We start from the raw sequence: 26,424 nt of genomic DNA, 5'->3' as shown, positions 1-26,424 counted from the left end.
CAAGCAGGCTGGAGGGATTTCGCAAAATCTGCACCTCTGGAAAAGGGAAACAGGGAACCCCAAAATAATCAAAAACAGCAGCAATGATCTGAGGAGTAACAAAACTAATTTACTAAATATGGCATCGGAATGCGAGATAACACACTATAATACAATATACTTAGAATCAAAGCTAATAAATCAAATATAATGAGAGAGAGTATGTCTGAAAGGTGGAAAGGCCTCACCATAACACTGAGGTGAGATGCGCAGTCTGGTTGAGCAGTAGGGAGGAGAGCCTGACGAAGAAGAGCACATCAGGTGACCTTGCCAGGAGTTGTATCTCCTGTGTGACTGCGAAGCCCCCTGGGGAATGTAGTTCTTCTTCTCTTACGGACAGGTGCCCGGAACTGGAGCATTAACACTTTAACTCCCAGTGCACTGCATGATGCTATGATGTGGAATACCAATAACCAGAAATCATAAAACCATGACAGTAGCCTTCCTGATTTCAATGCAAGATGCTGGAAGAGAGCCACTGCCAAGGTATGTGAGTTTAGGCTTGAGAAGGGAACAATAGCCGACATCAACAGAACATGCACACTGCAAAGGTGACTGAAGCAGTCATGGGCAATCTCAGAAGTTGAGAAGAAGCAGACACTTCTTCAGCTGACTGAAATGAATGAGTTTCCTTCACCTTGGTGTTAAGACCACTTTCCCTAAAAACATTCCCACTTGAACAGAGTACAATGTCTTAGTAACTTCTACTCATCTATTCTGATGGTAGAAGTGACAATACCATGGAAACCACTTTAATTTTTTCCACTGAAATTACTGTACGGCTTAGTGCTCGCACCAAGATTATACACAACAGTACTTAATGATCTCTTACCATGAAGAAGGGGGTTAGAAAGGGGAATTTAAAAAAAACAAATAAACAAACACCACTACCAACAAAAAACCTTCTGTGAAATGGCCATACCAGTCATTTTTGTGAAATGAAAAGTAATTTACACAGCAGTTTTACAGAAAAGAGAATTATGCAGTTAATCAGTGCTGCTGGATAATTACACTGAACACGAGGCCTTGCTTTTAGGAAAAAATACAAGCTAATAAAGAGAGCCAGGAGATCAGTAATAGCAGGGCTTTGGGGAGACACTGGAGACACAAAGCTAAATAATTTAAAGCGAACAAGTATAATGACTATGAAACTAAATTATTTTAAGCTTACATTAATTCTCCACCCAATTACATATCTAATGTTAAGTGCAAAAGCTAGAGAATTCCCGTCTGCTGCCTCAGCTGCAAGCACACACGGTGAAAACAAGGAAGCCAAGGGAATGTGATCTGAACATGAGCAGACTCTGAATGCCTTCTGTGAACTACTATGGACGTCTTTAATATTCAGAGGTCTGCTGGAGAATTCAGTTACTTTTTGCCTCCCTCTGGTTACTTCTGGTTCAAGTGAGGTCTCTCGCTAATACAGCGAACACAGTCAATCGATTTCCTTGGCCATGCCCTTTTGTGCTTTTCAAGAACCAGTGGCAGCTGTCTGCTGCCACAGTTGTCATGGAGGAAGCAGGCAGAAGCTGAACAATGTGGGATTAAGAATGAAAATGATGACTGGTGTAATGAGATCATTGCATTACCTTTGTGTTGGAAGCAATTTAACTCTGATGATTACCGACCCTTGGTGATGCTGCAGCTGAGCAAAATGTGCCATCCTAGAAAAGTGTGGGTGCACTGGAAGGCAGTGTTTCTGGGGGCAACCATAAATAAACTAGACTATTTCCCTTCCTGCATTAGAGGTTATCTAACACCTGAGTTACCACCATTCAGCAGTTACCCTTCATTTGTATAACAAACAATGCGGGAAAAACCTGACAGAGTGCACCTAGCAAATTATTATTATGATTTCTATGGCACCCAAAAAAGCACTTGGTACTTCATGAAGTAGTTAAACTGTGTGCGCAGTGAGCTAATATTTGGTGAAACAGTGGAATTGCAGGAGGTGAAAGTATGTGAAGAGTTGGTGGGAACAGGTGAGTTACAGGAACAACACCAAACAGTTACTGAGGGATCAGATATCAATAACACCACCAAACACATCTGTAATACACCAGGTTCAATGAACATTGCCAATTCTTACTCCTCGTGTTCGTGTCCTCCCCATGAGAAAATGTTTGGTGAACTTTCCTAGTCCACATTTTCTTCCAAAAGCATGCTAATCCATAATAAAATATCTGTATCTTATGCTGCTTAGTTTCTGCGGTCCCAGAATAGATCTACTTGAAAGTCTTGTCAATTCCAATGTAAATATGACCATGAACGATTTTCAGTTTAGCAAACAGCAGCCCCATATTTTGAACCTTTCATCGATTTCATAGTGATGGCATGATAATGCCTGTGACTCTGTGCCAAGTCACACCATGCCAAACACACAGGAGCAGCTTACATCCCTGCATACAACATAACGCACTGACAAATCACACAGCAGGACTCTGCACACTCACAAGAGCTTGTCACAGATGTATTTTTCTTACCAATTTTTCATTTAACTTTTAGGACTCACTGTTTTGGTATGGACAGCCTGTTGGTATAGCTGATGAAGCTGAAGGAATATGATGCTACATAAGCCTGTTGCTCCCACACTTCTGCAGCCTCACAGCGCTTCCCTGTCCTCTGCTGGAGGCACTACCACGTGCTTTGTCTGCTGAGTGCACTGAGGACAGCCCAGGGAGGAGGCAAAACAGAGGAAGGTGAATTAAAAAGAATGAGCAGGAAGAACAAGAGTGCTCATTTCCAAATACATCTACCAGTAGATAAACAACTGTCATACAGCTCCCTGCTCTTCCAGAAGCTGCATACCACTCAGAACAAAGCATTCTGCGGTGCCTCCAAATTATTATTAATAGTAAGGTATGAGCTGCAGAAGGAGGGAGAACTGAGAGGGGTGGCGCTCCACAAGGCTGGCATAAGGGATGGATCTGCTCCAGGCTGCCTGCCAAATCCATTGGAAAACTTGATTTTTCCAGGGGCCACCAAGGATGCTTTTCTCCAGACCACAGTATTTCTGTGAGAACCTATGTCTGGACTGGGCTACATGGAGACAAATGCAAGCTCTGAGCTAGTGACCCTGCCTGCCCCAGCTGTATCAGTTTCTACTCCACACCCAGGGGTGTATGAAGAGGTCACAAGGCAGGAGTGAATGTCTGATAAAAAAAGTATTCTAACTAGCCCCTTAATTCAAAGGGATGCAAGAGGGATGGCAGAGCCTGCTGCAGAGACTATTCAGGTTTGTCCACAACCGACTACAAACAAAAAGAATAGGACATCTCATCAGATACAGAGAACAAAAAAAATCAGTATGCTCTGACGGAAAAGCTCAGTTCCTGCTATCAGACTCCCGAGATTTCAGTAAGGCACAGCACTGAGAAAAGCAGCAGAGAGAAGGGCAAAAAAATTAAGATGCTGGTATTCATCAGTGCTCATTTTAGCAGGGAGGAAACATGTCTGGGGAAGTAAGAAGTATATTCATGAACAAACCACTGCATTCACAGTCTTGGATCGCCTTCAGGTTTCCACACTCACAAACTACCCCTGGGACACAATGCATTCCTTCTAGGGCCCTTCTCACTTCAGATGCCTGACAAAGGGCAGAGCAATGCACCCTCCTCATAGAATGAAATCCTGGATTCCTGGCTTTGTTAAAGGGCCTGCAGACGACTAGGTCCTGGAAGCATTACTAAATATGTTGATGTTTCACTCCTGAGCTTGCTCTCATTACTGGCTCTGTTTCTGGTTTCTGTACTGCCAGAAGAGTAGGGCACTGTGAAGGCTTGCTGCTGTGCAGAGCTAAAGCAATGCCTCACCCTCAGCGGCAGAGTGATGAAGGCTTCCCAGGTTGTTTCTCCCAGCAGCCTTCCCCTGTTGATGAGATGCGCTGAAAGAGCCCAACTCCTGTGCAGACAGAAAATGATATGTCATCTATACACAACCTTCAGCTTTCAAACCACTAACAGTGAATCCACAGGTGGGAGAGGCAATTTTGCTTCTGTGTGTACAGAGCAGAAAGAATATGAGATATCATCTATTTTGCAGAGGATTCAGGCTACCGAACGTCTACCTTGGGACATCAGCCTGCCTTACAAATACAAACATGCAGTTCAACTTTCCAGGGATGTTATCTCACATGATGGGATAGGCCAAGGGGTTAACCTAAGCCTCGGAGATAATGTTTTACAGTGGCTTTTGTTATGGTACCGTCATCTCTCAAATACAATTTTGTTATTATTCTTTAAAAAGAATCTCCCAAAATCTTCTGGGAATTTCCTCCAATAAATAAACAATTAAAAATCTCTGAGACTTATCTTGAGGATTCCTGGAAGCTTCTTTTTCCATGTATCAGAGAGGGCTCCTTAAGGCCCCAGCCCAGAGATGGCAGAGCTCTGCCCATAGCTCTACCCACAGCTCTCCGCCTGGGGATGGCCCCTCCCAACTACAGTCTCCTTCCCTGCCCAAATAATTTCCACACGACGTCACAAGCTGCTGCTTTTAGAAAAAAAAAGCTCAATATAATTAGTAGCTCACTCCAAACTGGCTCCACACAAATAAGAAAGCCTGCGAGCACCGCACTCCCCAGCAGGGAGGTCCAGCCGCAGCCTCTCCTCAAAGCTTCGCTCACCTCTGCCCTTGCAGAGCCGCTATTCTTCCAACGCACTTTATTAACATTTTCCCTACAACGGCTGCAGCAGCTGAGCTGCTCCGCACAGATTTTCTGCTGGGTATAGGGGGGGGTGAGAGAGGGGGTGTGAATTATACAGCGAGATGGAGCGGGGCCAGACAGCTCCTCCAGTGAGCGGCCTCCTCCGTGCGGGCTCCTTCCTGCTGCTTCTGCAGCTCTGAGGATCACCTGTTGGCCCTGGCACCCGCCCAAGCTGGGGCCTAACGGAAATGACAGAATCAGCGAGAAACGAGAGCCAGCTCGTATTCCTGCTGCTCAGATGAGGGAAATACAAAAACAGATGATGGCAACGTGACCTGGCTGCTGCAGGCAGGAGCTGGGAGAAGGTGGGGGGATGGAAGGAGGAGGAATATGTGCGGAGAAAAGAAAGAAAGAACACAACACAAAAAAGCAGCTAAAAAAACACCTTTTTTTTTTTCTTCTTCTTTTTTTTTTTTTTTTTGCTGTGTCTTTCTGCTTTCTCTTTCCACATTCAGCATAGCAAAAACATGAAGAGTAGTTCTCCCTCCACACAGGCACCTGTCCGTGTGGAAAAACACTTTGCTGTTGCTTCTGCTGGGGAGGTCGCATCTTTCCATCTCCTGAAGGAGAGATTTCAAATGGAGGTTCAGATAGGCAGCAGAAACAACCTGTCTCTCTGTCCTGTGTAGTGACACACAGACGGGTCACAGATCGCTGACAGCTTTGTGTCTGGGTTTCTCCTCTCCCATAAAAATGGTGTTCAGCAATATCTTGTAACTGATAGCGTTTGCATAAGCTGCAACATCACACAGCAGGAGAATGCTCCACTTGCCTCCCATTCCATACTCCCAAACACAAAAACAGCCAAGAAACCAAAAAGAAGCTAACTCTTAAAAACAATTCCAAAGTTTTGCCCCTTGACTGACAAAAATCGATTACTGATTACACACTGAAAACTCAGATTCTGCTAGCTTAATACAAGTCCTTGGAAACCACATTTACTCCAAGCAGAAACAATCCTGACACCTGAAATTTCGAGTGAAATTTATCCAGACCTCTAAGTTCAGACACATTTTGACATAAGAAATGCATTCTCTATCAAACAGTGTAATAGGCTTTAAACAGGCTTCTAAGAGATTATTTTTTCTCCCAACAATAATTCTTAGCAACAGTTACAATAAAAGTAGGAAAAACTTTATTCCTTAAATGAAACTCTTCTCCAAAAGTGATGGAATGGATTCTTAGAGCTCGCTGGTTCATAAGGAAACCTTTCATGAATAATGAATAGTGCATATTCCAGCCTCCCAACAAGCACCAACCATTCAAACACACCCACAACACTGAGCTGTTTCTGCAACTTTGGCCCGTACTCTGCAGCAGCTTTTCCCTCTCCAGTTTCACCAGCTCCCTCTATTTCCGTTCTATCAGCAACTAGGTAGGTAAGCTGAAGAAAAAATTAAGTAGTGAGAGCAAGCCGGAACTAATGTGCACATTATGAATTATTCAGGCGCTCTTGATTCCTGCACCTGCACAGAGGCAGGAAGTTCTAAGGAACAGTCATTACTCTTCTCTTGGGTTTGCACAAATTCAGTTACTGCTCAGACACTTTGTTCTGTAACTGAGATTTCAGGTCTCATAGTAAGCAATGGAAGTGGAGAAGAAAATAAATCTCACATTGTCAACCCCCCCCCTCTGCTGCCCTGAACCCTGGATAATCATTCTACCCCTTCTAGAACAATACATAACTGTCATAGTGCTGAATTCATCTCACATATGCTAATTCAGACCAGAGCATCATCAGAGAAAAAACCATGTGCACAAACTGGCCCTGCCAGATATTTATTCAGCTGTATTAGTCTTTGTTTGAACTTTTCTCTAGCTCAGGGCATCAAGTATTTCACGTGCTAACTTGATTGTTAAGGCGTCCTTCTCCACAGATCGTACAGCAGAAATGCATTTTCTCCTTGACCTTCTGGCAAGCATCGTGGAAACTGACATTTTAATTAATAAAATGCCGTAAGAGTCAATACTATGATTTCAGGATTTAATGAGCACACAGGTCTTTTCCATCTTCATCTACCATTATTTCAGTAAACAAAATGTCACACACCTAACTGCAAGTCCAGATATGAGCCATGAAACTAGACCATTAAGCACATTTGCAGAGAGTAGATGAAAACCACGTATCACCACGAATATTTAAAGATAACTATGAGACGGTTGTGAGTTAACATGCTAAGGCAAAGAGATGTAGAGGTATTACACCCATTGAAAGTAGCACATTCCTGTTCTCATCCTTACTGTATCTCACGTCCTTAGTCGCAGTGAATATCCTTGGGTCTTGTCCTTTATTAACATGTCATCACCAACAAGTCCTCAAGTTAAAAGATTGTCTATTAATCACAGCTAAACATCATGCTTGGATTGACACGATAAAAGAGATCTGAAGCAACTGATAATGAAACCTTTTTAATGCCCTGTTCCAAAAATAACAAGTCAAACACTCAGAAAGGTACGGCAAATCCTTATCGCATCTTCATTCTTCTCTTTATGCCCAAAGAAGTTAATTCAGCTTCCCTTCAATGCTGAATGCATGAATGGTCCTGCTCTTATCTCATTCCTACCCAAAAAGAATTTCTCCAGTTCTTATTTAAGGTATTTTAATCAGGCACATAAACACGTTTTATTCTTTGATGCTCTTTCATTCAGCATCATTAATCCCCAGCATTAAATCAATAGACTTACAACATTTAATCACGTCAAAATGCAACATACAAATCCACAAATGTGTTAAGCTCATCACACATCGAATAGCTTGCAAGTTGGAATCTGTGCCTTCTTTTTGCCTTGGGATTCAGCAAACCTGTATACAAGCCTTTCATAGAAGTAAACAGGTTCTCTCTCCAAGCATCTGCCACTAAGCAAAAAAAAAAAAGTTGTTGATAAACAAAACATGAAATTTTGTTTCTGCTCTGTCATCTTTTTTATCCCTTGTAGTCACTTGGCCTTAAGAGTAATACTTCTACTTGTTTTACAATGTTTTACAGCAGTGTCTTGGCAGCACAAATGTTTTAAAATGTTTTTTTAAGAATTGTTGGATTACAGACTGTACTAGAAGTGCAAGGCAGAGAAAACTATCTTTGCAGCTATTTTCTTTTTTTTTAATGATTAGCATACATTGTTTTTCCACTTGACAAGAATGCATATGGAGTTATTACCCCATATCATTGTTGTTTTTTTTTTGTTCTTTTTGTTGTTGTGTGTGTTATTTTTTTAAAGACAATTTGCTCAACCTTATATATTATTTCCAAATGATTTAGATATGCAAAATGACAAGAATCTCTTTAATAGGGCAGAAATTGTGGCTGAGATGTAAAAGTTTTGGACAGCCAGTTCCATTCTTTGATAAAGGACAGAAACAGGTAAACAAGGAAAAATGAGTCCTCCAGATAAAGGAACAATACCTTTCATTCTACTACATTAAGAACTGAGACTGCTCATTTGAAAGAAGAAAATAGTTTTTAAAGTGAAATGTGTGAAGAAGGCGTTCCAAAACCTTTCCTATATCTGTGACTGCATTCCTACCCACTGTCTAGGAAACAGGAGTACCCAGCATGAACTTACAGAGTCCTTCTCTGTTACACTGGGGCTTCTCTGGGTGCTTATCCAAAGTTTGCATACACTTATTCTGGGTGGTGCCTCTTTTCCACCTACTGGCAAAGGCAACATCCTGAACTTTGTGTGCGTTTTGTGAAGAACTCCCATTCAGCTCCAAGCAGGAAATGGTGGAAGCTCTGTCTCACTATTCAGGGCTGTTTCTGTTCTAATGCTGCTTCAGAGAACTAAGCCCATAGCTACAGTCCTGCCTATATTCAGCTAGGATTCAGGCTCTGCTTACCCACTTTCCATCCCATCCAGTCCTCTTGTCTATACACTGCTCTATACTCAGAAAGAAAGGAGATAAGACCTGTGCTTAAGATCCTAATGATTAAAATGTAACTGTGATGCTTGAGCTGAGAATCTGAAAGTCAGGCCTCATTTGACAAGCTGTTAACAAACTTCTGCAAAAGGTGGATGTACTGCTGTTGCTGCTACCAGCTTGTTTCTCAAAAGAACTATCTCTGCTCTGTTATCATCCAGAAAAAAAGGCTGAAAGGATCTTCTGTAAGCGGAAAAGATGCTCTTAGTTCCTGCCAGTCCCCTCTGAAGTCCCTAACAACTTACCCAATGTGAGGCTATACTCTGACGGAAGCATTTAAGTTCTGTAGACAGTCACGAAAGATAAGTATACAACTAAATCAGATAGAGAGGATCTGCTCTTTCTTTGGTCACTCTTGAGGTGTGAGTCTGTAATGACTATGATGAGGAATTCTGGTGCTTTACTTCCAAGGTCAAATCATTCTCCAGAAATTATAAACAACAAAGAGAAAGTTGGTATGTAAGCTAGGCACAAGTGCTTTTTGCTATAGGATTAACAAGTTCTATCAGTGTGAAACAAAGGTACCGCAGCCTCCAGTGTGGCTCAACATGTTCTCAGTGTAGCTGAGAGAAGGAGAAGGAATGAAAATTTCATATTCAGTCTGACTCATTTGTACTTTACTGCTTGTATCTGGAATCTCAGTGACCTCCTGATTTTGAAGTTTTTCCCACTGAAAGCAATGTTTATGCATTGAGCTGCATGGAGGAAAAGATATAGTGATATATTAGGGAATTACTTCAAATGCTTTGGCTATCCTAGATGCATTAATTTTTCATTACCTTATTAAAAAAAACAAAACAAAACAAAACAAAAACCAACAACAAAATGACAACAAAAACATCTAAGGTAAAACTGAAGTATGTAATGAGGACATTCCAAATCAGGCAAAGAGAAGAGCAAGCATTTTCTTCTGTCAGCTGTATTCTATTTATTATCAGCATTATTCTTTATTCTTTTTCCTTAAAAATGATCCAGATTGTCTCCCAAATGCGCCATTTTTTTTTTCTGTTCAACAGAGGCAAGATTCATTCATGGCTGAAAGCAACCAAAGTTTAGACACAAACATTTTTTTTATTATTGTTATTGTTTATTATTAAACATTTATTTATTCTGTGCTCTGTAGTTAATATTTGGTGTGGGAGATGAATTGCGAATACCAAACTGGACCTTAAATTGCTACTGACTGAATGGGAATCCCAACAAGAGAAACCGTGTACTTTGCCATGTTTATTTTCTTTTTAAACTGGTGACAAAAGAGATCTACTTTGAGTCAGTCTCACAAATGGCAGCAATAAAACACAACAGTACAAACGTTTGTCTTTTAATAGTGGAGACTCAAAGCAAACTAAGGTGAAACTAAAGCAGAGTGATTCAGATCAGGAAAGTCATCCAACTCCATAGCAGCTTGACCCTAACATAGCCCCAGAGGCAGTGCTGCAGCTGCCAGCTAGACAGCTAGCCAAGAAGCTAGCTGAGGTACAAGCCAAGACGCCAGCAACAAATCCATGTGCCAATGCAAGAAAGCTATATTCCAGAATTTGGCATCTGGGTCCTCCAGCTGCCAAACATCTTCCATCTGGCCAAATCTGTGGAATGAGGTGCTAAAAAGTAGAACGGGGTGAATTGCAAGGACCAAAATCAGAACTGTCTGCAAGACACCACGGGTGAAGAGGCATGTTATGCATACCAATATCTCAGATTCACATGTAGAATCACTTTGTGAATGGTGAAATGGTGGATCGGGCAACTTCTAGATCAGGAGAGAAAGTACAGATAAAATGCTCAGCAAATTACAGGAAAAGAGCAGTTGGTATCTCTGAACTGGAACAACAGCCTCAGTCTGCAGCCATCCATGGAAGTCAGCAGATGCTGAATGTGGGAGAGATCAGTTCTGAGTAAAACAGATTTGGTGAGCACAATAAAGAGTGGAAATCAACCTACAAAAATGTTATTTCAGGATTTGATGATGCACTCCCCTCTCCTATTGCCATGAAGAAAGTACTTGCAAATATTTTAGTACTTTCATAACTAAAATACCATAATTGTGTTATTTTGTGGAAAAAGTAGCCTTTTTGAAATTTGGTGAAAAAATGTAATTAAATAGGAAGAAATGAAAAAAGAACAGAGCTAAGGATGCATAAAATTTCACTCAAATGAAACACATCCTCAGACAGCTGTCTTTAGTTGCAACAGAGCTCATTTCTGACAAGCAGTTACTTATTCCTAAAAGGTAATAGCTCCATACTCCAAGAAGCAAGACCAGCTGTGAGAAATACTCCCAGCAATGTAAGAAATTTTAAGTGGGCCACAGGATTTCATAATTTCAAGTGATACACTGACTTAAATATTCATCTCATTGGCTTCGCTTTTCCCATATCACTTTGCAGATAGTCCACATGGTCTAAATGAGGTTTGACAGATGTGACCTTAAACAATTTGCTCCATTATTTAAAAAAGACAGAGAAGTCCCTGTATCTCTCTTCCAAGTTTATGGCTTTATTTGCCTCATGAAAATATTGAATTTCAGTCTCATCTCGTGCCAGTCAAGCCAACAAATGTGCAGCGGCAGAGATGGTATAGGAGATGTTTCACACCATCTCCATCTACTTGTAACTAGGCATGCTGTTCAGGGGACTTATTAGGATCTCATGTCCTCTGTTATGGTATGTGTAAATTCAGAACTGTTTGAGCAAATTACTGACAACATAACAGACTTGGACAAAAAAAAAAAAAAGAAGGTAAATCTTCCTGTGAAATAGAACCTAACAGAAAAGCTTAGAACTCTGCACTGGCCTTCACAAAGAAGTTGCTGCTACTACTTTGAAAATGTTTGTGTAACAAGATCTTGCATTTTTTTAATGTAAATATACAAGTTGTAATGGAATTAACTGCAAATTAGTGACATGAGTAGATTTGAGGAACAATTTCTGTATGGCTACTTATTAGCAATTTGAAAGCATAATTGCTCTTAAACATGCCATCTTAACTTTCTTACAAAGATTAGACGTACTTGTAAATGCGAAGAATTACTTTTCTGCAGCAACTTATTTGCCTACAGTGAATGAATGAAGTTGTTTCTCCTTTGGTAGTCCACAGATAGATGGTCCATACTCTTATATTAAGAGTTGATGGGTTTACACTTGTCACACAATAAATGCAACCCCAAAGAAATCTTTTCAGAGGCCCATAAAACAAAGGAAGGGAGAAGGACAAGTAAACAAGCAAACACACTAAGAGTGGACATTTCATCGCACACTATTTTAGAACTCACTAAAGCCAGAGCGATGAAACCAACAAAACCAATAACCCTATCAGCATTCATATCCTTGTTCTGCCATATACGCTACATTTGTGCAGGTAAGGTGAACATGAGACATTCTGCAGTGTTAAAAAGTGTTACAGACTTGCTGGAACCTCCCACTAGATTTGGCTGTAAACTCTGCACTCTTCACAAGGGTATCTACTGAACATATCACATAGTGAAGTTTTAGATTATTGGCATCCTCAAAAAAACCCAAAAACAAACAAACAAACAAGCCAAACAACATAAACCCTAACAAACAAAGGGTTTGCAAATATCTCCTCCTGCATTTTACAGCTTTGCTTGTCTGCTACTTTGTGGTAACTGACAATGATCCATTAGAACCTAAGTTATCTAGATCCACACTGACCATCCATAAAGCAAGGTATTACTCAGCTTCAGTAAGCTATTTTGGACATTTTCAACTGCGTTATCAAACTTGAGATAGGATTCTTTTTTGCTGTTACCGTTTTTTTAATTTATTTGCTAGGATAAGGGAAAAAAATACCCCTACAGTTTCCCACAATGCACAGCACCATCCTCCCATCCCCAGAGAATAAAAACCAAAACTGAAGATCAACTTTGGACCTTGCCCAACCCCACATATTCCCCAGCCATGGCATAAAGAGGGAAATAAAGTTGAAAAGTACTGCTACTAGACTTTTGTCAATACAACAGAACATTATATAATACACAATAAAATGCTTCATACCTGGAGTTGAAAAAACGAAAAGGGTTAGCAGCTGACCTGGCACAGCCCCACATGCTCTCTCTGGAAATTGAACACAGACAATTAGGAATTTTAAGTTATCCCAAACAATTGCAGGGAACTTAGACAAACTTGGGGAACACTTACTGCAAAGTAAGCAAAGAGCCTCACCATGGAAGGGACTCAGGATTTTCCCACTTAAAACTCCTCCTTAAACTAAAAATGCTCTGTAGAGCTCCCAGCTCATACCTAAGCAAGTCATTAAGAGCTCTGCCATTAATTTGCATGGGAGCAGAGTTAAGGCTTAAGGGCCCAGGTGTCATTTGGTTGTCATTCCAGATCATGGTGAAACACGTTTTCTCATTAAAAAACAATAAGTGACCAAGAAGAAAACACTAATGAGAATTTAGAGCAGGCAGATATTGCACGAAGAGGAAATAGAGGCTGAAACAAGCGTCCTCTCTAAAAATCTGCTGCTTCATTATTCCCAAGGTATCATAGAAAAAAACTAGCCATAAACGCTCTTTATTTAAAACTGAGATTCCAAGGAAAACAGATAATGTGGTAGAATACTATCTGGAATATTGAACAATACAAACATACTACATAATAGCTATGTAAGCCCTTACACTGTGATTTGGACATGAACAGTCCTTTTTTACTACAAATCCTGATCTACTGTATGTGCCCAAACAAGCAGCAGGCAGCTGCCTTTCTGAAATAGTTTCATAATATTAGGGGATAAAGCATAAAGCCAAGTCCATGAATAACCCCCTTCAGTCCTTCCCTCTATAGTTTAGATCTCAAATGTACCGTGAGGCCAACACCCAAGAAGCCAACTAAAATATCAGAATAATAACCTGAACTATAAAAAATGTTCTAGCACACTAGCAGTTGAATGCATGTGCACTGCAAATATTTTGGATCCTTTACAGCATTTACTTAGAATGGCCAGGTTGGCATGGTAGTTGTTGAAAGTGAAAAGGAAACTTTCAAAGTGACTTCTCTTGTTTCATGCTCTTTCCTGTGGCCTAACCTGGCATCTCAACGTTTAGAAAGAATCTTTTCCCCCAAGATTTTGCACTGTATCTTTCAAACTTCTCATGCTTCCACATTTTGAAGTGTACAGTAAATATCTGTCTTCTCCACTGTTTGATTTTGCAATTTCTTAAATGATTCATTTCTGATAATGACAGAAATCTGCTACTGAAGTGACAATATGATGCAAAGAATCTCCATAGCAAAATCAGCTCTATCACAGTGTGACATTTCTTTCACACTCTTTTTCCAACCTGACTTTCTGCATTCTTCAGAAGCGTATCTGAGGTATGCGTCCCATCAAATCACCAGGTACAGATTTTACTTTACAACTGCACCAGCTCACAATCAGAATCACCAGACAATATCTCTCCCACTCCACTAGCCTTCAACTGAAATGAATATGTACAGGAGAAATGGAAACTGGAAGCTATGACATTCACAGAATCACAGAATTGTAGGGGTTGGAAGGGACCTCCAGAGATCATCGAGTCCAACCCCCCTGCCAAAGCAGGTTCCCTACAGCAGGTCGCACAGGTAGGCATCCAGGCAGGTCTTGAACATCTCCAGAGAAGGAGACTCCACCACCTCCCTGGGCAGCCTGTTCCAGTGCTCCATCACCCTCACTGTAAAGCTGTTCTTACACACTTTTGTGCAGAACTTCCTATGCTGCAGCTTATGTCTGTTTCCCCTTGTCCTGTCTCCACTCACCACTGAAAAGAGACTGGCCTCACCACTATGGCCACCACACCTTAGATATTTATAGACCTGGATCAGGTCCCCTCTCGGTCTTCTTTTCTCAAGGCTGAACAGACCCAGTTCACTCAGCCTTTCCTCATAGGAGAGATGCTCCAGGCCCTTCACCATCTTTGTGGCCCTGCGCTGGACTCTTTCCAAGAGATCCCTGTCTTTTTTGTACTGGGGAGCCCAGAACTGGACGCAGTACTCCAGATGAGACCTTACCAGGGCAGAGTAGAGGGGGAGGATCACCTCCCTCGACCTGCTGGCCACGCTCTTTTTAATGCACTCCAGGATGCCATTGGCTCTCTTGGCCACAAGGGCACACTGCTGGCTCATGGCCAACCTGTCATCCACCAGGACACCCAGGTTCCTCTCCGTAAAGCTCCCCTCCAGCAGGTCATTCCCCAACCTGTACTGGCGCATGCAATTATTCCTCCCCAGATGCAAGACTCTACACTTGCTTTTGTTGAACCTCATCCAGTTTCTTACTGCCCAGCTCTCCAGCCTGTCCAGGTCTCGCTGAATGGCAGCACAGCCTTCAGGCGTGTCAGCCAATCCTCCCAACTTCGTACCATCAGCAAACTTGCTGAGGGTGGCCATTATCCCCTCATCAAGGTCATTGATGAAGATGTTGAACCACTGACCATTGTTGACCATTCTCTCCCATGTCAATTTATAATAATCTTTCAATTCTCTTCAGGTCTTAGTGGAAAAATACCTATTCCCACAGCTAATACAGACAGCAATACATTACCCAGAAATCATGATTCAATTTTGTATAATTCTTTTCATAACACTCCATTTTTAACATATAAGCAACGGGGTAAACAAAATTACTGCTGATGAGGATGAGAAGTATTTGCATGTTGAATTTCTGGCAATGGGAAATTCTGCTAAGAACAACCAGAAAAATCTATCTTCCCAACAATCCAAAAGACACCTAACACTCGTGTTCCTCTTTGTTTGGCCTCAAGGCCAAGTGGCTGTGGCTCACAAGTGAACACAACTCACTATGAGATGGCGAATGAGTTTCCTGCCCCACCTGTTTACCATACACTCACTGCGCCAATATCTGAATGGGACGAACAGAGATTACAAGTCAATTCTTCAGAGTAAACTGTACCTTAAAATACCATTCAGAAAATTGTGGAGGAGTTTGGTAGGGCAAAGACCAGCATTAAACTGCTTGCCTATGCAGAGAAGCATCCTGCATAGGCAGCTTTGTACTCACCTCCCACTGCTCTGACCTTGAAGAAGTGCCCAACTCTTGATTCTGGGGCTTGAAGCTTTTCTTTGCTTTGGAAATGACTAAAACAGACTTGACAACAGCATAATCAGCATAAAACAGGATCCGTAATAGTCACTTTCCAATCCAAAATACCAGTGTAGGAGAAAAAAGAAGAGGAAAAGGATGTTGTGAAGCCGCTCCTAGATATTTTTCATGTCCTAGCTTTGCATTCGTTAATTGGCAAACATAGGTATCTGGCTTCCTAAGTTAGTGTGCTAACTGCTATGCCTGTATGCCAGATGTGAGCGCTCACCACCACTGCCACTGGTCATCATGGTATTGAAATGAATGGATCCCCTCTTGGGAGATATAGAATGGGTTTTAAAACAAGTAGAAGTAGATCAGCTCTGAACAAAATGCTTGTTCTCTCATCTGCCACCATGGGAAGATGGCACTGCAGACCTTTCTTCTCCAAACTGTGCCTTAACGAACAGCTACAAGTCAAAAGCTCAACAGAGAGTAGAGATGACAATAGCCACACACCTAGCAGAGAACTAGAGCATTTAATACTTCACTGATGATGTTAAGAGAGTGCTGATGCATTTGTGTAGATGCTCTAAAACACTTCTGGAGCCAAACACCAATTTTATAACTTTACAACGCCTTCACCAAGCCCCCTTAAAGCAGACAAAGCACATCTCATCTCAAGTGCCTGTGTTGTTATGGTTCATCCTAGTTCTGAGTACATGCAGTGTTTCATGCATATTGCAAGCACACAGGACTAGTGGTACCTCTATGCCACACAGTATATTAACAGGCATGCTCCCATTATAGAACTGTACTTGGTAGTGTTCTCTACTTGGTAGGTAAAGCTATGAAGATTCAAATACATTCTCAAGCAAGAGGAAAAACATTTAGTTTGACTTTACCTTAATAGTGGCTAAGAAACTCAGAAATGATGTGATGATACCAAGTCAGGAAGGGGAAGTGCTGAGTGCAAAGGGAACCAACCGCTTCAGCTGAGTAAATCATCATTAATATACAAATTACTAAGAAACAGCATCCTACTCCTCTGCTTTTGAAACCTTTTTGATTGAGGTTTGTGTAAATTCAGTCATTATTCTAGCTCCTCCTGTGATCTTACTGTGTGAAGCTATTTACCTGACAGCTTTCTGGTTTACATTGCAGTATCCCAATCCTATGCTAAACATTGAATCTTTGATGCAAATACTTGAGAAAAATATTTTGAAAAGATCAAAATTCCTACTAACTTTTAACAAGTTAATAAATGCAACTATTTCTTTTTGTGCCTGCTGGTAGGTCCTATTCCTATCCAGTTTATTACATTTTTAGGCTCTGTTTGCAACATTGGAGGTTTCCATATGCAGCAGATTGCGTAGACAAGCCTCACGATGAGCATTTTTCAGGTCACTGACCTCAGTGCCTGCCAGCCCACTCCACTCTGCTTGAGTTTAGATACAGACTAAGGAAGAGTGCTTTTACCACTTCATTCCACATTTGATGCCTCTTTTGTTTGCCATGGTTGTAACAAAGAAGGTGTCCACCTCAGCTCTGTCATTTGTGACTACTGCTACTTCTGACACACCACAGGATCAGATGTTATCTCAGCTGTGGGTTTGCTTCACTTCTTATTTCAACCATCAGTTCATTCTGGCTACAGTAACTTCATATGCTTAGTGGCATGAAGCTCCAATTAGCCCTCCCTTGAAGTGCCCAAAACAGTAATGGTCGTGTCCTCAGCCACATGCACATGAAAAATGACACTTCTTAGGCAAAAGGTCTCAGCACAGAAATTTCTTCCATATCCATTATCCAGGAATCTCCTTTCACTCCTCCTTACCTGAAGCCTAAAAAGAATTTGCTGTGAGAAATGAGGTAGTGGTGGAGTCAATCTTAGAGAAACAGTACTAATAAAGGGGAAAAACTGGACATCGTGAAGAAGGAAAACAGCAGAAAAAAAAAGCACTGTTCTTCTTTAAGACTCCTATACTTACACATTTTATCATGCCCAGCTAACCAGTGTTCCCCCCTTAAGAGTGCCCTCTTTGCTAGCAGTTCATATACCTGGGATCCACACGTCTTTCATGTTTTTGTGTGTATTGATCACATTCAGGAAACATTTTTCCATACATCAGCACTGCTATTACAAATTAATTGCACACCATGTTTGTCTGTCACAAAATCACAGGAACGGGATCACGAAATAGGAAAGATAAAAAGTTATCTGATCTAGATAATGAAAAAGAAGTGATTTTGGCTCAAATGACAGCAGAGGACAATGCTCTTTCTTTTTCTTATCAGTATGTCAAGGTAGCAGATCAGTGAAGTAGTTTTACTGAGGCTTCTTCTGGCAGAATTGTGCTGTCTAACCCACACTGATGAATATTTGCTGCAGTTCTAAACTTCTTCACATGCACAGCTCTGCCTCCACTTTCGGTGTTGATTTAGAAAGAAAATACAGAAAAAGCTGAATAATGAATCACTGGGGAAATTCCTGTCAAATAGGTGCATAAACTGCTAACTGCAGAGCAGTAACACATATTGTTATTTATAATTCATATTCAGTGTCACGCTCTTGAAGCAATTACACAATGCCTGCCTCTATCAATACAACGCATTTCACATCTCTAACCACTAATGACTTCAGCTTCACTCTAGAGCAATAGTAGTGGATTCAGCATGAGACTAGAAGGCAGATGCTCCTGATCTCAGCTCACCCTCTGCTTTGCTATGTGGCCTTTAGCAAGTCACTAACCCGAGGATAAATTATAATATCTGAACACACAGGGGACCAGTACAATTTAATTAGTCAATATTTGCAAAGCTCTCACAAGATAAAAAAACACTGCATGAATTATAATTGTACCATATTGTTTTGAGGCATTTTATTAGAAGGCATGCTTGTGTAAACATGCTTAGCAATGTAAAATCCTAACAATGGAGAAGTTTGAAAGCTACCTTTAAATGACTGGCATTTCTTGGACAAAAATTAATCACAGAGCCACAGAATGGGTTGAAAAGGGCCACAATGATCATCTAGTTTCAACTCCTCTGCTATGTGCAGGGTTGCCAAACACCAGACCAGGCTGCCCAGAGCCACATCCAGACTAGCCTTGAATGCCTCCAGGGATGGGGCATCCACAGCCTCCTTGGGCAACCTGTTCCAGTGTTGCCTTTTTTTAGAAGGCAATTATATGAAACAATCAAATATAGATACTGAACTAAAACTAGAAAACAAGATCTTTGAAGGTTTGTTTGCAATGAATAATGATAACGAAAAAGACGTACAGAAAAGTATCTATGAATCCACACATTACAAATAAGTGTCCTGCTGCAGCAATCTGGTCCCCAAACACCCTAAGCATCACTTTCTTTCTTTTTAGCAATCCAGACTTCTGTTATGGTTTCAAGATTAATCATTAGATGCTATGCAGTTAATGATAAAACTCCTCTGAGCTTTAACAGACGCAGGATTCCTTGATTCTTCCAGCTTATTATGCGCTTTATTTAAATCTTCCTCTTAAAAAGATAATATTAGTCCTAGTAATGATATGGTAAAATATCTAGTGAAGCTCAATGCCTGGCACTTCAAAGTGATTCAAAAGAGAGGACAGATTTCCTAATAGTAATGTTTCCTTGCTCTAGATTCTAGATCTGTGCAACAGTCACTTGTAACTCACTGTTAGAGGGTGGGCAGGAAGAAAGGGCAGGAAGAAAGGGCAGGAAGAAACTGATATTGTGTAGATCAAGTTAGAAGCATTTTTATTTTTAAACTAGGTTTCTTCAGGAAATAAATATTCCCATCTCCTAACACACCACCATTTAAGGAATACCATCCCTTCAGGCAGCTATGGTAATTTCTTTGTAGAAGCTGCTTTTGATTTACAGTTGCTGTCCACCTGGCACTTGTTCCTAATGATGGCTGGCTGATGGGGAATCTGTTTTCTTGGCAAAAGGCTCGGAGACATGCACAAGCAGATTTCCACACCAAGAATCCCAGTGCTTTTGTACACGTGTGCAATGGTATCCTGTGGTTTTATTGCCCAACCTATCAAGTTATTAAACTTCCTTTTTTTTTTTTTTTTAGAATGTTGTATATGCAAAAAAAAACAAAAAAACCCAAAAAACCAACAACAAAACACCTTTTAGATTAATATAGCTCTGTGGATAACTTTGTAAAGTGCAGAATAAATACAGCGCAGAAGAAATCAGCACTTCTTTAGTTAGTCATACAAACTGCATGTAAGAAGAGATCATATCCTGTAGTAGTGGCGTAGGCCCAAAGTTTAGATGTGCTGGCTCAGTTTCTTTGTAAGTCACAGACTTTTGTCGTGGCCTTAGATAGTCCCATGGAACAGGATTCCTCACATAACTGCTGCACTTTTAAGGTTAATTGTTCTCTCTAAGCCATTTGCGCAGGCTTTCTATAACCATTGGGGAAGTCAGGTATCTCCAAAAGGCAGGTGGTCACAAATGATGAGATGAGCAGACCTACAAGTATGCACATCTCCACTCCAAGACAATCCAAAACACTCAAGCATAATTTTTAGGTAGTTTAACTTAGCAGACATGAAATCTTAAGCACAAACTGCACAGTCCAGTACTGCTCAGAGGTTCCCTGGTCCAGCTGAGACACAGCATTCTTCTGCTGTCCAACCCAGTGCCGTTTTATTGAAGCACAATCCCTTTCTTTTCTGCCATAGTATACACATGGGAGACTGCTGACAAAAAGTAAAACTAGTACAGAAAACATCCGTGAAATAACCACAAAGTGAGGGCATCAACCATAATACATGCCCAATATGAGATGATTGGGCTCCACATCACCAGGGTATCCCACTTATGTCAATATCCGTGCAGTCAGTTCAGTACAGTGACTTGAGGGCTGAGGAGAAGCCCTAGGCAAAACAGCCTGTGAGGAGACGGGGGATCCTTTGGGGCACCTGGCACTCCTCAACAATCTTCTGCTCTAAGGTCTTACTGAGATGGAAAATATTTACTGCAATGGACAAATGCATCCCAGACTTGGAAAATCTTCATGAGAAGTCAAACTGAAGCTGATATATTCCCACAGTTTTACTTTAGACAAACTAGCATTCTCTAGTGAAAAAAAAAAAAAGCTTTATTGAGAAATACTGGAGCAGCACTACTCAGTTCTTCATGTGCAAAATCACCTCTCAGCTGTGAGCCAGTTTTAACTTGAGCATTTGTTCACAGAGGGTGGATGTACCAGAGTAGAGAGAAGCAAGGTTCATGCAAGTACTGCCAAAACACCCTTACTTAGGTTTCCTGGGAGACTCAGGATAAAGCATCTTGTTTGTAACTAGAGGAAAAAACTGAGGTGAAAGTTCCCTATAATGAATAGCACAGCAGTAGCAATGATTGCAGCTGAAACAGGAAAACAGACAGTATCAGTCTAGAAAATGAATGGTTGATGGGAACAACACTTATAAAACCTGTGAGAGATAAAAAAAAAAAATCAACCACAGGACTGTGGAAATAAGAGATATAAGGAGAAACAAATCAGATGTGAAAGCTACATACCATCTTAAGAGTACACTGGTACCGTGGCTGTGCTATCTACCTGCTGGGGACTTAGCTTTTCACTACTGCAGTATCCAGAACTATGTTCCAACAGAATTTAAAAATAAAGATGATCATGTTAGCATTAACATATCAATCTCATAACATATCAATCTCAGCCAAATAGAAGGGCCAGCAGGATCAAAGCCCCCAGTCTCATTTTCACGCAAGCACTTAGCAGCATCCAGGGCAGCACAAAAAGAGTTCACACAAAAGGTCACCATGGTCACAACCAGATGACAAATCACATTTCTATGAGGTAACTGCAGCTATAACTACCAGTATTCAGGACTTCCTTTCTGAATTTTCTGTCTCTCAGTCACTCTAGAGAAACAGGAAGCTACCTTAAGCAGCAACATCAGTTTACATGCACAGTGCATCTTCTCCTTGGTATTATCTAAAGAAAATAAAAGGTTTTATCCACCTACATCCCACAGTGAGAAAAAAACTAAATAGAGACAGAAAGGAATGTCTAGATTTTTTTTTAATTTTTTTTTAACCAATACATTTATCATAAGTTCACATTACACATCCCCCTCTGTCCCTCCCACTTCTGCCCTCAGTCTCTGCATGTAGGGGAGATGACTTGGCACGTGTTTTTTGCAGGGAGAGAGCTGCATGTTTTAAGATACTGGAGTTATGTGGTGCAAGCATGCAGGACAAGAAGGAGATGAAAGCCCTGATCAAGTTTTGCACTGCTATGCACCATGGGGTGGCTCCTGAGACCCACTGTATCATAGCTATCCAGGGGTGGGAGGGCTCCTAAGCTGAGGGAACAACCTATAAGGGGCACCTTACAACAATTTACTGGTCTTCTAAGCCTTGACTAATGCTTTCTCTTTCCTTGCCTTCATAAAGATTTCTGGAGTGTGTCTGAGATTTGACCCTGAATATACGATGCTGTGTAATAAGTATCCAGTGGTGTCAGGCATATAGAAGCAAACCTGCTCTTTATTAGAGAGCTACATGTCAGAATGAGTTTGTAAAACATGCTAGAAAAAGGATGAAATGCTGCTTACAGTGCAAAGCTCACTGAAATCTACATATTGAGGCAATATTTATTACCAGACAGAGCAAATTATCTAAGATTAATAAATTATTCTTAATCTAAGATATGGTAAGGCACAAGAACTGCCACGAAGCAGCACTCTCACATAAAGAAATTTCACCCTAGTGCTTTGCTTGAAATAATGACTTTGTTTATCTATAACTTTACATTATTGATTGGGTTTGCTGAGCTGAAGTAGGACTACAAAGTCATTCCAAACCAACTAATGAGAAGTCTGCAAGCTCTGCCAATACAAAGCTAGCAGCAAGAAGGCAATTTCTCTGAGAAAAAATAGTCATACTTGGTTATTTTACAAATATGAAACCAAATTACATTTCTGTTTAAGTAAATAAAACTAATGCCAAACACGCAGCTCTTAGCATCTAACTGTCCGAATTTTTCTGGAAAGAATTTTTTCCTACTTAGACTGCAATGGACCTGAAACAAAGCAGAAACACAGGAGGATGCCTTCAGTTTTACATGATATGAAAAGCAAAGCTGTCATACAGGCATTCCAAGCTATCCTGTGAACTACCCACATAAGGGGAATTTCCAAGGCAACAAGCTTAAAAATGGTTATATTAATGTCATTCCCCCTCAGACACTGACTGGTTTTCTCCAGTTCATGGCTAATCCTTGGTGCTACTCATCCAACTTAGCAGGTTTAGACCCAAGGGAAGATGCTGGTACATGCAGCACCAACTCCCACTTGGTGACATACTGACCCTCAAGTCCAGCCAAGGGTTGACTTACCTTCACCTGGCACTAGGGTGTGCACTGCAGGGCCAATGTGCACACCCTAGACAGCTGTGCGCATGGCCTCCCTAAACTACATGGTCCTCCTTCTCCCTAAATTAGACAACTAGCATTGGTCAAAAGAATTACCAGCTGGGCACATCTCCTGCTATCTGCTCCATATGCTGGGAGGCCAGATAATGAGCCTGGATGCAGATGTCTAATTAGGCAATTGGAGGATAAGGGCCAACAGGCAAACATGTATTACATAGACATGTATTTATAATCCTTATGAAGGATAATTTAAAAAATGTATAAAACCCAATCAGAAAAAGGTCAAATACTGTGTGGCACCTGCCACTAGCACATACAAACTAGGATTGGCATTTTGTTAAACAAGGACAACAGCAACCAATGCTGAAGAACACGATACTGACATCCCTCTGCAGGCAGCCACGCTGCATTTGCCAGTATCCTCCACGAAGAGAATACTCTCACCAGTAAGTTATTTGTCATTAGCCGTTTACCTGTTCACAAGAAAGCACTTAAATACTGCTTAAGAAAGTTCACTTGCTATAGGAGAATCTTCTAGACTCTGAGGTCAACCTACCACATCTCAGCACTTAGCTTAGATCCACCTGAAACACTCGTTCCACTCGTTCTTTGCATGCACCTACACTGGCCAGTTACTCAGGGAACAGGAGGTGCCTGTCCTCGTCTTCAGAGGAAATTCCTGTCCGCTAAGTTTAGATACTAAATTGAGCACAGAGGATCTCCCTTTGGAAGGCTTCAAAGGCACTTTCCTCTCTGCAAGAATGGGACACAGAATGCAGGCTTTTAATTTCAGTGAATTGCTTTGCTAGACATCTAAAATTAAGGTACAGGCTAGATGACAAAATTATAGAATGGAGCCTGCCTGTGAGGCAATGTATTATAGACCAAGGAAGAAATGAATGGAATGGAGTCAGTATAATGTGCTAACATCTTTTTCTTCAGCTCAGCAGCTGTATGTATAGTGTCTGCAACTGAGAATGAAGTAAAAAATAAGACAAATTGCAGATCACAGTCAAATTAAATTTTCCTAATGGGGCTTTTGAAATAAACTAACAGATTACTGTTTAAATAAAACCTGGAACAAGGATGAGTTGATGCTGTATTATTAAATTTCTTAATTTAATTCTTAAGCTCCAGAGCCAGCCAAGTAATATTCAACACATTTTCCTTCATAAATTGTGGAATGAATTATTCTAAAAAAGCTTTTCATGGTTTGACCGATTCTCTAAGTGTTCCAGCAATGTCAAGCACATAAAACAGCATCTTCCTGCCACTCATATGTTAAAAGTATTCACCAGCTCTCCATGCCTTTTTCTCTTTTCTTTAATTAGGCAAAACTATTTAAAGCAAAATCATGATGGGTCATACTACTTTTCTGGCTTATTATGTGTGCTATAAACTGAGAAAAAAAATACTTGGCACTTCAGGGTTGGGTGCTGTAACTAGCAAATTTAAAATATGTGTGAGGCCTGTCAGTCAACCAGCAGCAGCACTGGTGAAGAACTGTTTCCTTCCTTTATCACTGTCATGCTAATTACAGTGAGAGCCAGCACCTTGCCTTGGCCATGACATACACCCTCTCTGCTCAGGGGGAATACAGATTTGAGGATCACAATTTCAGTGCTTGACCCAAAGATGAGTTAGCAGGTGTCTGATCAAAGTCCTCCTGAATCGGGACAGGTGGAGTGTTTCTGAGAGGCAGCATGGCTGGATGCTCTTTCAGGCTCCCAGTACCTGCTAAGTCTGCACTAGAGAATCATTACTGCCAGCCCTCTCCTGCACAACACATCTTCCTTCCTGCACCTCTGCACGGAATGTTGAGTTACGGTGGGAAGGGGGTGATGTAAGGAACACCTCAGGAAGAAAATTCATGTCCCAGCTGCCTAAACAGTGCAAAAAAAGCAGTTCCCCCCAAACACAACAGTTTTCTCTCAGCATATAGATTATTGCTTTGGGAACATCAGCATTTTTGGCTATTGATAGCCAGGAAAGAAAAGAGAATGTAAATACTTTTAGATATTAATACATTTAAAATGCATTTATAATTAATTATATAACAACAATGTCTTGCAGCCCTTATTATATCTCTTCCTATTTAATAATGTCCAGAAGGCCCATAGTTTGAACCTCTTGGATGGAGTAATATGTTTTGTAGGGCTAGCACAGGCTTCAGTGCCTGGAGGCTCTAGTTCTATTTCCAGCTCTGCTTCAGACTTACAGGGTGACCTTTACACATAGCCTCATTTTCCTCACCTATAAAAGGGGATATTAATACTTATTTACCTCACAGTTGGTTCCCTTCCAGCTGCTACAGTGACTGAGCAAGCTTATGTGCCTGCAGCATTACTAATGCTTGTGATAAACTTTCTCTTTTTTTTGAACAAGCAATAAAGAAATTAAATTGGGAATATATTTTGTCCATCCAGAAAGTAAAAGTACAAAGAAAAACAGCAGTAGTAGAAAGTGTTCAAAGCACACCATTAATTTCCTTTCAATTATTCTATTCTTTACGAGAAATGTGGGCGATTTCTGTTTGACAGCAACTAGAAGAAACTTCCTGATGCTGCTTTCAATCAGTAAAAAAGTGTTTGCTTTTTTTTTTTTCAAGGCAAGTCTAAACTGCTATCCCTTTGGTGTAAATATAAATACACTGCAAGTTCTGTAAGCAAATAATGGAGAATAATTTTAATCTGAAACTTTACCTAGTAATTAGGGAGGAAAGAAATGAATCAGAGAGAGCAGAGAGTGGTAGCTATCTCTTCCTAAAGGGAATGAAGCTAAACAGCAAAGCTGCTAACAGGTAGGCCGGCTCAAAGCTGAGAGACACCTCTACAGAGCTGCTGATGACCGGTGCCTCCAGCAGCCAGGGCACACCTTGGCAGTACTTGTCTCACTCTGAGAAGGCGATACTTACTCTTGTACTGCTCTGGCTATGGAGAGCGCTGTAGATCCAGTTTCATTAACGCTATCTAAGGTCACATTTGGCAGGTCGTCATCATCACTGTCACTTTTAATTTGTCTGGGAGATAGGCCTCGGGGGTCCATTTGTGCTGGAAAGAGACATATAATGGATTAATACGAGCATGCTGAAATTAATCTTGTCCCAGAACAACATTAGGGTGTACAACACATCCATCCACTTAAGCTGCATGGCACATTTTGCTTGAAGCTTCACAAATAAGATGTCATATTTGCAAAATAATCTAGAAGTTCTACAGATAAACACAAACGTTTCCAATGGCATGCAAATATTTGAATGCATACAAGCTATAGGAATGCATTCTGTGGACCTAAGCCACTGAA

At 40.9% G+C, this 26,424-nt stretch overlaps 2 protein-coding genes across 10 annotated transcripts in view; one reads left to right on the top strand and one right to left on the bottom strand.

Moving 5' to 3' along the window:
* LOC128092111 (uncharacterized) overlaps positions 1 to 26,424 on the top strand; it is a 726,933-nt gene that overhangs the window by 455,062 nt on the left and 245,447 nt on the right. The window lies entirely within an intron of this gene.
* KLF12 (KLF transcription factor 12) overlaps positions 1 to 26,424 on the bottom strand; it is a 315,353-nt gene that overhangs the window by 102,413 nt on the left and 186,516 nt on the right. For 6 of the 9 annotated variants that reach the window (XM_052705638.1, XM_052705630.1, XM_052705634.1 and 3 more), the window contains 2 exons: positions 26,036 to 26,171; positions 12,677 to 12,736 (listed from right to left, as the gene is read on the bottom strand). In XM_052705638.1, the coding sequence (XP_052561598.1) occupies positions 12,677 to 12,736; positions 26,036 to 26,171 (196 nt within the window). The other 3 variants (XM_052705639.1, XM_052705637.1, XM_052705635.1) reach the window with 3 other exon arrangements.

This window comes from Tympanuchus pallidicinctus, unplaced genomic scaffold (assembly GCF_026119805.1).
Source record: "Tympanuchus pallidicinctus isolate F22 unplaced genomic scaffold, pur_lepc_1.0 scaffold6, whole genome shotgun sequence".
NCBI classification, from domain to species: Eukaryota; Metazoa; Chordata; class Aves; order Galliformes; family Phasianidae; genus Tympanuchus; species Tympanuchus pallidicinctus.
The sequence above is the reverse complement of the archived record's forward strand: the minus strand, read 5'-3'. Positions and strand labels throughout refer to the sequence as shown.